The 12929-nt window shown below is 41.5% G+C and overlaps 1 protein-coding gene across 6 annotated transcripts in view; it reads left to right on the top strand.

Moving 5' to 3' along the window:
• The window catches only part of MPP7 (membrane palmitoylated protein 7), a 334940-nt gene that overhangs the window by 123936 nt on the left and 198075 nt on the right, over positions 1–12929 (top strand). For 5 of the 6 annotated variants that reach the window (XM_043541382.1, XM_043541383.1, XM_043541384.1 and 2 more), the window contains one exon: positions 9927–10045. In XM_043541382.1, the coding sequence (XP_043397317.1) occupies positions 9927–10045 (119 nt within the window). The remainder of the gene's footprint in view (positions 1–9926; positions 10046–12929) is intronic. The other variant, XM_043541387.1, reaches the window with a different exon arrangement.

The following is a 12929-nucleotide window of genomic DNA, read 5'->3' as shown; positions in this document are numbered from 1 at the left end:
GGTTCTGTATTTCCTTATCAGCTTTCTGCAAGTCCACAATGTCCAGCTTTGGCTCATGGTCTTGGAATCTTTAGCCTGCACCTTGTAGGCCTCTTCGTCTGACCTTGTCCAAAGGAATTTGTCTCCCATTAAATAAGCTTGTTTTGGAAGCTCGTCGACTGTTAAGCTTTGAGATCTCTGCCTGATCCTCTCTGTGTGCCTTTACTTTGCAGAGATATGTATTACCTTCCCTGGAGGTGACAAGATTCCAGGCGTGCAAGAGATATTTCGCATACGCTTCCCATCTGAGGGCATCATGGATTGTTGGATCCACACTGGCATCCATTCTGTCAATGCTCTTACCACCCAATCTGACTCTGAACACACAAAAAGTTTACTCTTTGGATCAGCGGCATTCAAGACGGCCAACATTGCAATGACTTCTGCCTCCTTGGCCGAGTAAGGTAAAATGGTACCTTGCATGATGGTCTGTGAACTAATCTGAAGGGCAGCATATCCGGCATGTGGCTTGTCATCTTTGTAGAAACAACTTCCATCTACTACCTAGATGTCAAAATTTTTCTCTTTGGCCTCTTGATATGCAATGCCTATTTGAAGAGTGACTTGACTTGTTTGATGGTGTCCGGGGAAGAGGGCATTCATGCTCCTCCCCTTGTATTAGAAGAGCATAAGGTGCAGATAGTTGAGATGTTTTATTAACCTTCACATTTTGGTTGACCAGGCTAAGGGTCCACCCTGTTAATCTTGGGTTGGAGACCCTCCCTTCATTAATGCGTCTTGAAAGAACATACTTGATGGGAGTATGTATTGTCTTGAGGATTACTGGGGCATACCGATCATGTATTCCCAATGGCCAACGACCCAAATGAGGGCTAACACCCCCTTTTCGCATGCAGAATATTATTATTCCATGTTGCTCAGTACCTTTGAGCCATATACGACAGACTTTGGACCATTACCAGTATCCTGAAGTAGGACAGCACCTAGGCCTTTATCTGTTGTGGCCAACTGCAGCTGATATGGAACACCTGGTCTAGGGTATGCAAGCGTAGGACCTTCATGAGGGCTTGCTTTAATTTGACAAAAGCCTCCTTCTGCTCCTCTTTCCACGTCAACTCTTGTCCTTTTTTAAACAGCTGATATAAAGGAAGTGCTATCTCCGCATACCCTTCCATGAATTCCCATGAGATATATCCTGGGGTGCTGGAAGCTTGCTTATAAATTGAATCCCGTGGGTGTCTGGTTTTCTTCCATCCACTACTAGCTCAATGCCCAGGTATGTTACTGTGTGGAGCACTAGCTGAGCCTTAGCTGGATTAATTACAAGTCCTGTATTCTTGATTTTTTTGAGTATCATGTTGAGCACTTTCAAGTTTTCCTCCTTAGTGAGGGTTGTAACAAGTATAACATCTACGTAGCTGAATACCTTGTCCCCCTCACCCATAGAGCCCCACATTTTAGATACGTATTGATGGCAAATGGAGGGCGCATTATGGAATCCTTGGAGGACACGGCAAAATGTGTATTGCCGATTCTTGAAAGTGAATGCAAATTTATGCCAGGCTGACATGTGCAGCAGGATTGAGAAGAAGGCACTTGACAAGTCAAGTACTGAGAACCACTTGGCTCCTGATGTTATCATGGCCATAATCTCGTTAAATTTCACCACTACTGGGGTCAGATGGGGAGTGACCGTGTTCAGTTCCCGGTAGTCTATGGTGAGTCGCCAAGTTCTTTGATTGGCCTTTGACTGGCCATATTGGTGAGTTACAGGTGCTTTCTGTCTCGACTAACACATCTTGGTCCACCGATGCCTGGATGATTTCCATCAAACCTTCTGCTGCCACTGGATAACAATATTGACTCTGTGGCTTGGGGTCTGGACCATCCACAATTATTTCAGCATCAATCCTCCTGCACGGCAGCTTATTGTTCGCGAAAGCCTTCAGGTGTTTGGTAGCCACTGCCTTTACTTCAGTCTCCCAATCTGGGATAGCTAGCTTTTCTGGCACTTTCAGTGCTGCTACACAATGGGATGCAGGTATAGTCTGACGTCCACTACCTTCTAGATCCAGTATCAAGAGTCTGTTTGGGTAGATCCATGATTAACTTCATTTGGGATAACATATCCCTTACCAGGATGCTGTTGCCATCCAACTGCTGGATTCCAAATGTTGCCTTGATAGTAAATCAGGGTTAATGTTGCACTCAATTGGCTTTAGGAATAGGACAACACTCTCCTTTCCATTGAAGCCTTCAAGGACTTTTACTTCCTTTATAGGTAGCTTACTTGCTCTAGGTTCAGATCATGAGCAAATGATTGAGATGGTGCATGGGTATCTATGAGCATATGTTGTTTTAAAATTCCCAAAGACTCCTCTCAGTGCACCAGATGTTGTCGGTCTTCCCCATTGATTGTTCTCAGTTGGTGCGACCATCAGGGAAGGAGGGGGAGCTTGGCTCCATCATAATAAATTGGGTGCATTTTCTGATTGCTGCGCCTTGTCACTGACTGATGCTCCTTCACCCTCTTTATGTCTAGCAAGCCTTTTTAATAGCTCCTCAGTAGGTAGACTATTCATTGCATTTTTGGCTTTTTGGTGGTAAGTATGTAGCACTCTGTCTCCTTTTTAGACAGGAGGGCGCTCGTTTCTTGCAGTTGCATCTCTGCCTTACTGAGTTGGGTGACATAACTAAGTTTCTGTATGGTCAACCCCTCAAGTTTACTTCCCATCTTTTCTAATTCTAAATTGTTGTTGTCTACCTGGATTAAGCTGGGAAATTTTCTGATCTTGTTCCCCACAGCGTTTAGTAAGTTCTTTGCCAACCATAGCTAACCCATATATGAGTGCTCTTTCTTAATTCTACTAAGAATTCCTCCCATTTTTGACATAGGATGGAATATGCTTCTGTCCCTTTAAACAACCCTGGTGCCCATGGGTTTTTAAACTTCCCAAATCCGCACAATAATTGAATGAATTTTTATTTTTCTCTGGCATCTGCTCCATACATCTTGTTACTCATGACTGTAGTCTGACCTACCACAGACTCTTCACAAAACTAGTGGCACACAGACCACTGACTTCAGTATACTAAGCAGTATGCAGGACCCAATCAATTGGACTGGCGTGTGCTGTGAAGCCTTTTCATACTCTCACAGGGCTGCTGAGCTACACAGTAGCTTCTGTCTCTCAAGCAGGGCCCACCAGCTATCGGAGCCAATGCCCACCTACCCACGAGTCAGGCCCACCATACAAGTTGGCACCTAATCGGGCTTACCACTTACCAGATAACCACCGGGATGAACTCAGGATCCACTGGTCCTGACACAAACAGGCTGCTGGTTGATCAATCTGGCCAAGCCAACAGTGCCGAGCCATTTGCTCCGGCCTGCCCCGGGCACACTGGTCCATACCCAATTAGAACAAAGCCACACAGAGGTAGCAGGGCTGAGCTGCTTCTTCAAGCCTGGTTAGGACTTACATGTCCCCAACCAGGTACCTCCCAGCAAGCGCTGACGGTACACTGGTTGCCTTCACATGTGTCTTTTCTGACCCACTGGTCAGATTCCTCTCCTGGAATCACACCAACGAAGGATTGGTGGCACACAGGCCACCGCAATGTCTACTGACTCAGTGCAGCTGCTGACTCAGCATCCCGCAATCAGCTACCCACCCACACGGTCAGTGGACCGCTATTAACACACCGAGCGGATCATAAGGTAAGGGCAAATAAAACAAATCAATACAAGGTATCTACACCAAAACACCACGAGAGCCAGCCTATGATTAAATCACCAGATGGGAGTCCTGCTGCGGTCACCAGAAATATGTTAACCCGGTAAGGGTATTCAACAGGGAGCTACTGAATTTAGCCATTAGCTAAATTCACCCTACAGACTCGTACTCCATCTTGTATATGTCACTGGAGGTGATATTCACAGGAATAACGCAAAGCAAACAGGATATAAAATACAAAGTCAAATGTATTAAACAGGACTCCCAACTAAATAACAGTTCACATAAAAGGGTAACACAAAGCACTCCATTGTTAATTGAGCAAATTGGCCTTAAGCCAGAGACCCCAAACAAACATAAGATAGGTATACAGCTAATTCAGGTAAGTCAGTACATCACTGGATCAGAGGCTATTCTGGACAGGGAACATACACACACATCCAGGGGCACAGCAGGATCACCAACGATGTCAGGAACCGGAGACACATGACCACACAATACAAGGATTCAGGAGCAGACACGCTCAGGATTGGGAACAAGAACGACAGGCAGATCTCTTCTTTTGTTGACACACAGTCTCGGCTAGGACACCCTAAACACTGGACTGCCACCAGGCTGGAGAGCCTATGGCACTGGGTGCAGAGACCTTTTATGCCCTCTTGTTACTGGGCAGATTACCTAGGTCACATAGCACCCTCTTTCCTGTCTTAACCGAAAAGGGTGCTAACTGGCCCAACAAGAAGGAATACAAAAATGGTGGATGAACCACAACATAAACAAAATAGTGATTTGAAAAATTCTCTCTGCATTGGGGTGAGTGAATTTTTAATTAACCCATCTTTTCTCCAAACTTTTGCTTAGTCATTGAAATTAAATGTGTGTAAAACAGTCTAAGAATTTCTCCACGTTTCAGCCTCTTGGTTCCTGTGATGTCATCAGTTCACTAGTTCTTTAACTGCTATGGTGTCTTCCAAGGTAGACAGGACCTGAATTTTTAATATAAAATCCAGAGAGGAAACTCCTTTATAAAAAGTAAACCAAAAAATCTTCATGATTTCCTTGTGTCATTGTCACCATGCCTCAGTGGGTCACAGCTGAGGATGCCAAATTCAGGATGAATAGTGAGAAATAGAGCAGACTCTCTCCAAACTGGTGGTTATTTTATTATTAGATATACCAAGCCAGAACCAAAAGTAAACTTCTGTTTCACCACACTTGTTAACAAGAAGTCCAAACTGCAGTTTCCTTAGGCATCCCAGTCCTTGTTTCACCACCCAGACACTAAACTTAATGATGAATGGTTATTGAAAACCAATTTCATCAAAGTGTTCTTCTGATCTTAAAAGATCAGCAGCATACCTAGGTCAATATATAACTCAGATCTTACCTAATAAACACGCTGTTGCCTATCCTTTAGTATCTAATATCTAAAGGTTTATTTATAAGAGAAAAGAATGAAAGAGTTAAAATGGTTAAGGAAATCAAATACATACACTCACTGAAAAGTTCTTGTATCAGGTTTGAAGCTGTGATGGAATAAACTGCTGGCTTGTAAAGTCTCTGGTAACTTCCCAACAATTGGAAGGTCCTCAGTCCATTGATTGGAATGCTCCTTTCAGTGTAAGTCCAGAGATCAGAGCAGGAAAGAGGCAAAATGGAGATGCTTCCAGGGTCCTTTATACTTTCTCCCATGTGGAGGGACTGCTCTCAATCTTAGTTTGTGGAAAATTGCACGCACAAGATGGAGACCAGGGTCATGTGAGCAAATCACATGCCCTTGCATGTTTGATAACTCATAGGAGCACTACCCATTTTCTGGCTAAAGCATTCACAGGCAGGCTCACCAGGCGGGCACAAGCTTCTGCTATGACCCATTGTGAGAGCTAAGTATTCTTTGATGGGCCATCAGTTTGAATAGCTCATTGACAATGTGTTGACCAGACTGGATGTAAATTACCTGGAGGGTGTCACCACAGGAATACAGCACATATGTAGAAAGAAAAGGGGTACTTGTGGCACCTTAGAGACTGACAGATTTATCTGAGCATATGCTCATCGATGCATCCGAGGAAGTGAGCTGTAGCTCACGAAAGCTTATGCTCAGATAAATTTGTTAGTCTGTAAGGTGCCACAAGTCCTCCTTTTCTTTTTGCGAATACAGACTAACACGGCTGCTACTCTGAAACCAGCACATATGTAGGATGCCAGTACACAGTCAATATCTATAACTTCAGATACAAAAATGATAGATATAAACAGGATAACCATACTTAGCAAATCACAACTTTTCCATTGGTACCTTACATGATATACTTTGTTCAAGATTTGTTGCAATTGTCTAATAGTGGTAATACTAATTATATAAATGGTCATGTTCCAGTCATACAGCATCACAGTCATGAAGAAGCTTAAAGCCATTTTTTTCCTCTTTCAAGTCAAACACAAGAGAGTGAGAATGACAGAATAGCAAATTAACGATATAGCATTAACTTTGAATTTTCTTCCTGTTTGTGGTGGGTGAGAGAAATTAACAGGTTACATCAAGCTCAGTTTACAGCATAACACTGATAATATATCATATTCCAAAAAAGGTATACAGTGCCTAGCCTGTGAAATCTGTACTGTTGTATTATCACTTTAATATTTGAACCTCTATTTTTGTGACTATTTTAATTTTTCTTTGAAGATTTAATTGTCTGAGAGTCAAGGTACAGTGACCTGATACAAGGGCGAAACAAGTGTATTTTGTAGCACATTTTATGGCAAAATAGGAATAGGTCTGTTAAGAGAAAATGGTTATTCCAACCAGCATCTTTACTTAGAGGAAACGGCTCAAGTTAATATTTTCTTTCCTGTGAATGGTAGATATGACGTGTTCCTAAATGGTGGTTGTGCCACAGTGTAAGGCTAAGTCTTCTATTTTCCACTCCTACTTTCAAACAGTCATGTCTTAGGCTAAGTCTACACTGTGCAGTTTGCAGTGGCACAGCCATGCTGCTTAAGCCTTGCCCCTGTAAGGCATGCAGTGTAGCTGCTCTTTGTCACCAGGAGAGAGCTCTCCTGACAACAAAATAAAATAACTCACAAGAAGGGGCGATAGATTCATCAGCGGGAGAGCACCTCCTGCCGACAAAGTGCTGTCCGCACCAGTGCTTTTCGTCATTAAAACCTTTTTTGTTCAATTGGCCCTTGAGCAATGAAAGTGCAGTGTAAACATAGACTTCGTTTATTGTGAAGGATACATGCTATTGTAATAACACAATTGGCTGGAGAATTAAGTGTGCAAAACCAGAACTCTATAAATCCGGGTATATAGGAAATCTTAGTTTTCAGTAAGAATTCAGTCAGTGCCTAATTACATTTTTACTTTTCCAATTTTAATTTTTCCTTTTATCAAGCACTTGTTTCCCCACTCAGAATGATGAATGTAACTTTGAGCAGCTGATAACTACAGTTTTCAGAGTAGCAGCCATGTTAGTCTGTATTCACAAAAAGAAAAGGAGTACTTGTGGCACCTTAGAGACTAACAAATTTATTTGAGCATAAGCTTTCGTGAGCTACAGCTCACTTCATCGGATGCATTCAGTGGAAAATACAGTGGGAAGATTTATATACATAGAGAACATGAAACAATGGGTGTTACCATACACACTGTAAGGAGAGCGATCACTTAAGATGAGCTATTACCAGCAGGAGAGTTGGGGGAGGGAGTGGGGGGGGGACCTTTTATAGTGATAATCAAGGTGGTCCATTTCCAGCAGTTGACAAGAACGTCTGAGGAACAGTGGGGGGTGGGAATAAACATGGGGAAATAGTTTTACTTTGTGTAATGACCCATCCACTCCCAGTCTCTATTCAAGCCTAAGTTAGTGGTTCTGTTGTGTGGTGTGTGGTTGCTGGTGAGTATTTGAGTACCCAGAAGTCACCTACTACAGGACAGGCCCAACAAAGAAAATAACAGAATGTCACTAGCCATCACCTTCAGCCCCCAACTAAAACCTCTCCTACGCATCATCAAAGATCCACAACCTATCCTGAAGGACGACCCATCACTCTCACAGATCTTGGGAGACAGACCAATCCTTGCTTACAGACAGCCCCCCAACCTGAAACAAATACTCACCAGCAACCACACACCAGAACCACTAACCCAGGAACCTATCCTTGCAACAAAGCCTGTTGCCAACTGTGTCCCCATATCTATTCGGGGGACACCATCAAAGGGCCTAATCACATCAGCCACGCTATCAGAGGCTCATTTGCCTGCACATCTGTCAATGTGATATATGCCATCATGTGCCAGCAATGCCCCTCTGCCATGTATATTGGTCAGACTGGACAGTCTCTACGTAAAAGAGTAAATGGACACAAATCAGACGTCAAGAATTATAACATTCAAAAACCAGTCGGAGAACACTTCAATCTCTCTGGTCACTCAATTACAGCCCTAAAAGTTGCAATTCTTCAACAAAAAAACTTCAAAAACAGACTCCAACGAGAGACTGCTGAATTGGAATTAATTTGCAAACTGGATACAATTAACTTAGGCTCGAATATCTTTTTGATAACTACAGTGACTCTCTATCAGACTTTTGTGAATAAACTCAAATAACAGCCAAGTCTATGTTTAAACCACATAGTGCTGCACATATCCATTTACACCAGGTGCCTAACTTCTATTAATCCAGAGACTAAGAGCCAAGCATCCTATTTTGAACTTGTGATCTTTGGGTGTGAGTACAACCACTGATCCTAAGATGTAGTTGGCTAAGGCTCTGTGTTTTTTGTATCCGTGCAAAATTGTAGTGGTTTGAGTTATATCCTCTTTTTATAGTATTTCTGAAGCATAAACAAGAACAGATTTAAATAAAAGCAAGATTTTGAGAGAAATGAATGTCAACCACCAAAAACATTTGGACCACAGAAAAGAATGTAACTGGAAGGAACATTTTTTCCACAATACTGTACTCAAAGCCAACAAAAAGAGAGAGAAATGTTAAATAATCAGATCCCAAAGGTGCTATATTTAATTTTAGAAGGGACAAATGATGCCTTAAAAGATTGTGAAACAATGTGCATTAATAAAATATTTAAATCTTATGTTTTTCGGAGATAATAGGCATAATAGTGATAGGCAACCTATAATTTACCATAATGTGCTTTACTAGTTAAATATCTTGTAAGTCTGTGCTTGTGAGGAACAGCAGCACTTACTCAGCCTAGAAATAATACCAGGATCATGTATAGTGCATCCCAGGAGGTTATTGGTGTTTTTGTAGACAGCAGAAAGGAGAAAAAGGCATTTTGTCCTTTTTACCCCAAGTAATCCCACTGGAAAATTAAGCATGTGCTATGAATTGATATCAACTCCTGCCAGGTTACCTCCCTAAAGAGTGCTGCTGCAAGCACTGTTGCTACATTTCTTGGACAACAGTTTGATGGTCTGTGTGCATGATGGATAGTTTATGCTGTATGCTACTGTGGAACACTGCGCTACTGTCTGCCCCGGGAGACTGTTAGAGAGGTGTGCCACTGGGAGCAGCAGTTACTTTAACACTTCTAGAGAACCTTGGATAAATGTTGCACACCTAAAAACTTTAAAATGTAGCTTATGCATGTATGTGGTGGTGTACTAAAGATCTGGCTACTCCATAACTAACAATGTAGTTTCTTTTGTCTTGCTGTAAATCTCTGCTGGAAGCAGGATAAAAAAATGTATTAAGCAATATATTAGCAAGAAATATTTAGAGAAACCATGAACTCTTTTTAATGGACCACCCTCTCCAGTTTCTGTTCTTTTAAGGAAGTTTTTCCTATTCATGACTCATTTCACTCTTTGGCTAACATCAAGGGTAATGGAATAACGATTAAGCACAGGAATGTATTTTTTTTTTCAGGTTTTGTCCTTCAAAAATCTTTATGAATTTTCTGTATAGTCTTATGTAAATAGATATGGATATACAAGCTTGATACTTGGACAAGGTAAAATGTACACTGTTAATATCTGCTTTTCCTAGTAATTTAAAAAAATGTTCCCTTTGATTCTTTAAGTTTAGGTTTTGCTGGATACTCCAGACTCCCTATCCAGTTAAAATGACATGCTCCAGGCAGCCAATTACACAGAACTGTTAAGTGAAATTAATGAGGTCACCCTTAGATTACACTTTGTGTTTTATTTTCATTTTATAGGTCTGTATGAGCTGCTGGCTGCATTGCCAGCCCAGCTGCAGCCACATGTGGACAGCCAGGAAGACCTGACCTTCCTCTGGGATATGTTTGGTGAAAAAAGCCTTCATTCACTGGTAAAGGTAAACCACATTTAAGTCAGATTCTCTTTGAGAAGAGCATATGGAAAAATGTTTTGAGTGCCATCTAGTAAACCAGTGATCGAACTGCTGCTCAGCAAAAACAAAACAGCCTTGTTTCAACTAACTCTCTGCTTCTGTCAGGGATGGAAGTTGTTAAATAAGATTCTACCAAAAATACATAGATGATTTCATTTAATAGTGATGTTCTGGCAGTATACACTAATGCAGCAAACATATGTTGTTTGCCCTTGTTTAGAAAGAGAATACTAAATAGTAGCAGGAAATCTGAGATGTCTTTATGGTCAACATTCAAGACCTGGAGTTTAGCTTAAATAAATAAATGTTCACAGCAAAAATTAGAAGGAATATGTTTTCTGAGGTCAAGTGTGGCAACAGTTCAATAGCCACATTAATTTAAAATAATTTCCTTTAACAAAGTCAACTGAAATTTTAGTAAGCTGTTCTGTTTATTGGCTTGTCTCCACTGGAAATTGTGTTTTGCATATAAATATATTGAACTAAAGCATGACTATAAAGTAAGTTTGGAAGGATACTTCAGTAAAGTGTCCTGCTATGAAAATGATCAACAACCAGAAATCAAAGCATGCCATGGAAGTATGCAAAACAATCTAAAAAATACTCAGATTGCTTAAAGCAGTAAAATAAGACCAATCAGCTGGTTAGAAATGTACCATGCCTACGGTATGGTATGTCTTGAACCTCTAATATAGGGATAACTCAAATTGAAAGTAAATTCTGAAGTCTCAGCTGAATCAGTCGGAGGTGTAGCAATCCATGCCACAAGTGCTTGTAATTCAGCAAAATTTGTAACAGTTGTCAAACTGTAGTACTACTCAATGTATTGTCCCTCTGATAGTATTTTAAGCAAGATTTGAGGAAGTCTTTATGGGTAGCATTGTCCTTAAATCCTTCATAGTAACAATGAATTAATGCTTACTTTATAGCAGTCCTCAAAGGTGTGACCTAATACGTTCTGTATTTGGCTTATTGATGTGGAAACAGTTACCACAGACACAAATTTGCCTATCCTGAGTTCGTGGAAGTGGTGCAGCTATTAGCTTAGCTGCTGTAACCTGAAGGGGTGGAAGGAGGTAATGAAACTTGATAAAAGTAGGATGACCTCCAAAAGTAGTACAAGCTTAAGTTCAACAAATAGTTACTATGAAAAATGGCTACTGGATGGTAACTGAACATAAGCAGTAAAATTAACTTCTGTCATCCCATTGTATAAATGGTTCAGAAATCAGCATTCAAAAATCATGAGTCAGGCCCCAACAACCGAGTGTGGTTTAAAAATAATTATTGTGTTAAAAACAAATTTTAAGGATTTTTGTTTTTGTTTTTTGAGGCCATGAGGTATGTTTGAAGTCACACTTTCAAGCTTCTCTCTACGACCATGTGAGATGGAAACCTTTTTTTTTTTTGAAAGCGAAGATTCCTATATAATCACAGATCTCTAGGTGCTAGGATTTTTTGTGGAAAAAAATTAAATATAACAGCTGGTAATGCTAGATGTGAAAAGGAGACTGCAGTGTTTTCAAATTAATTTGTTGATTTTACAGTGTAATTTCTGCGTGTTACAGTACAAGCCAAGGAAAAAGGGATCTTTATTGCAAGTTATAATTTTATAAGTACTGAGGATAACTTGTTTTGGGGAGACAGGCAGATGGTCTTCTAATGATGGTAGTAATTAGAAATCAAGGAAAGAACCTTTTTGTCAATATTTGATCAGAATTATTTTCAGATTGTCAAGGGACTCTTTACATATCTTAATCTTCTCTGGTAAGAGATAAGTAACAGCAACAAACTAGAAGGAACAGTATTCCATTATCATTCTCATTTGCTCTATGGGCTTCACCCCCTGTGCTCCACTGACCTTTATAGGCACTGTGGATTTCATTTCACCCCAGGCACCTTACTGGCTGACTTTAATTGGTCAGGCTGCCAATAGGATCACTAAAAAGGTATGAGTTGTGCACTAGTGGTTGTTCCCAGTCTGGTTCTGCAATAATGTGTTAATAACTAAACTAATCCAGAGATGAAATTAGGTATTGATGAGTTCTCTCTTAAGGTATATGTACACAGCAATTAAACACTCATGGCTGGCCTGGGTAAGCTAACTCAGGCTCATGGGCGAGGGCTGTGGGCCTGTAAAATTGCTGTGTAGACATTCACACACAGGCTGGAGCCTGAGCTCTAGGACCATTGTGAGGGGGAGGGTCCCAGAGTTTGGGCTCCAGCCCAAGCCCGAACATCTATGCAGCAATTTTTAGCCCTGTGAACCTGAGTCTGCTGACCTGGACCAGCTGTGGCTTTGCCACGAGTCTTTTATTCCAGTGTAGATGTACTCTTAGATTCTGATCCTTCCAAAAATTAACTTCATACATGTGAGTAGTCACACTGAAGTATAGAGCTTCTACTGTCTGCTCAGCCTCTCCAAGGTAAACTCAAGGTAGAGTTCATTCCTGATCCCTCTAATCCCACACTTCCTCTTATATATTAATTCCATTCGGAAGGTTGTTTCATAGTTTTTTTTTTTTTTTTTTTTTTAAGGCCGAAAGAAGGACCATTGTGATATTCTAGTCTAGAGGTGGGCAAACTATGGCCCATGGGCCGGATCCAGCCCATCAGATGTTTTAATCCGGCCCTCAAGCTCCTGCCGGGGAGCAGGGGCTAGGGCTTGCCCCACTCCAGTGCTCCAGCTGGGTAGCGGAATCGGGGGCTTGCCCTGCTCCACGTGTGCTGTGGCTCTGTGCGGTCCCAGAAGCAGCGGCATGTCCCCCCTCTGGCTCCTACACATAGGGGAAGCCAGGGGGCTCCGCATGGTGCCCCTGCCCCAGGCACCACGCCCGCAGCTCCCACT

This window comes from Chelonia mydas, chromosome 2 (genome assembly GCF_015237465.2).
Source record: "Chelonia mydas isolate rCheMyd1 chromosome 2, rCheMyd1.pri.v2, whole genome shotgun sequence".
NCBI lineage: Eukaryota > Metazoa > Chordata > Testudines > Cheloniidae > Chelonia > Chelonia mydas.
The sequence above is the reverse complement of the archived record's forward strand: the minus strand, read 5'-3'. Positions and strand labels throughout refer to the sequence as shown.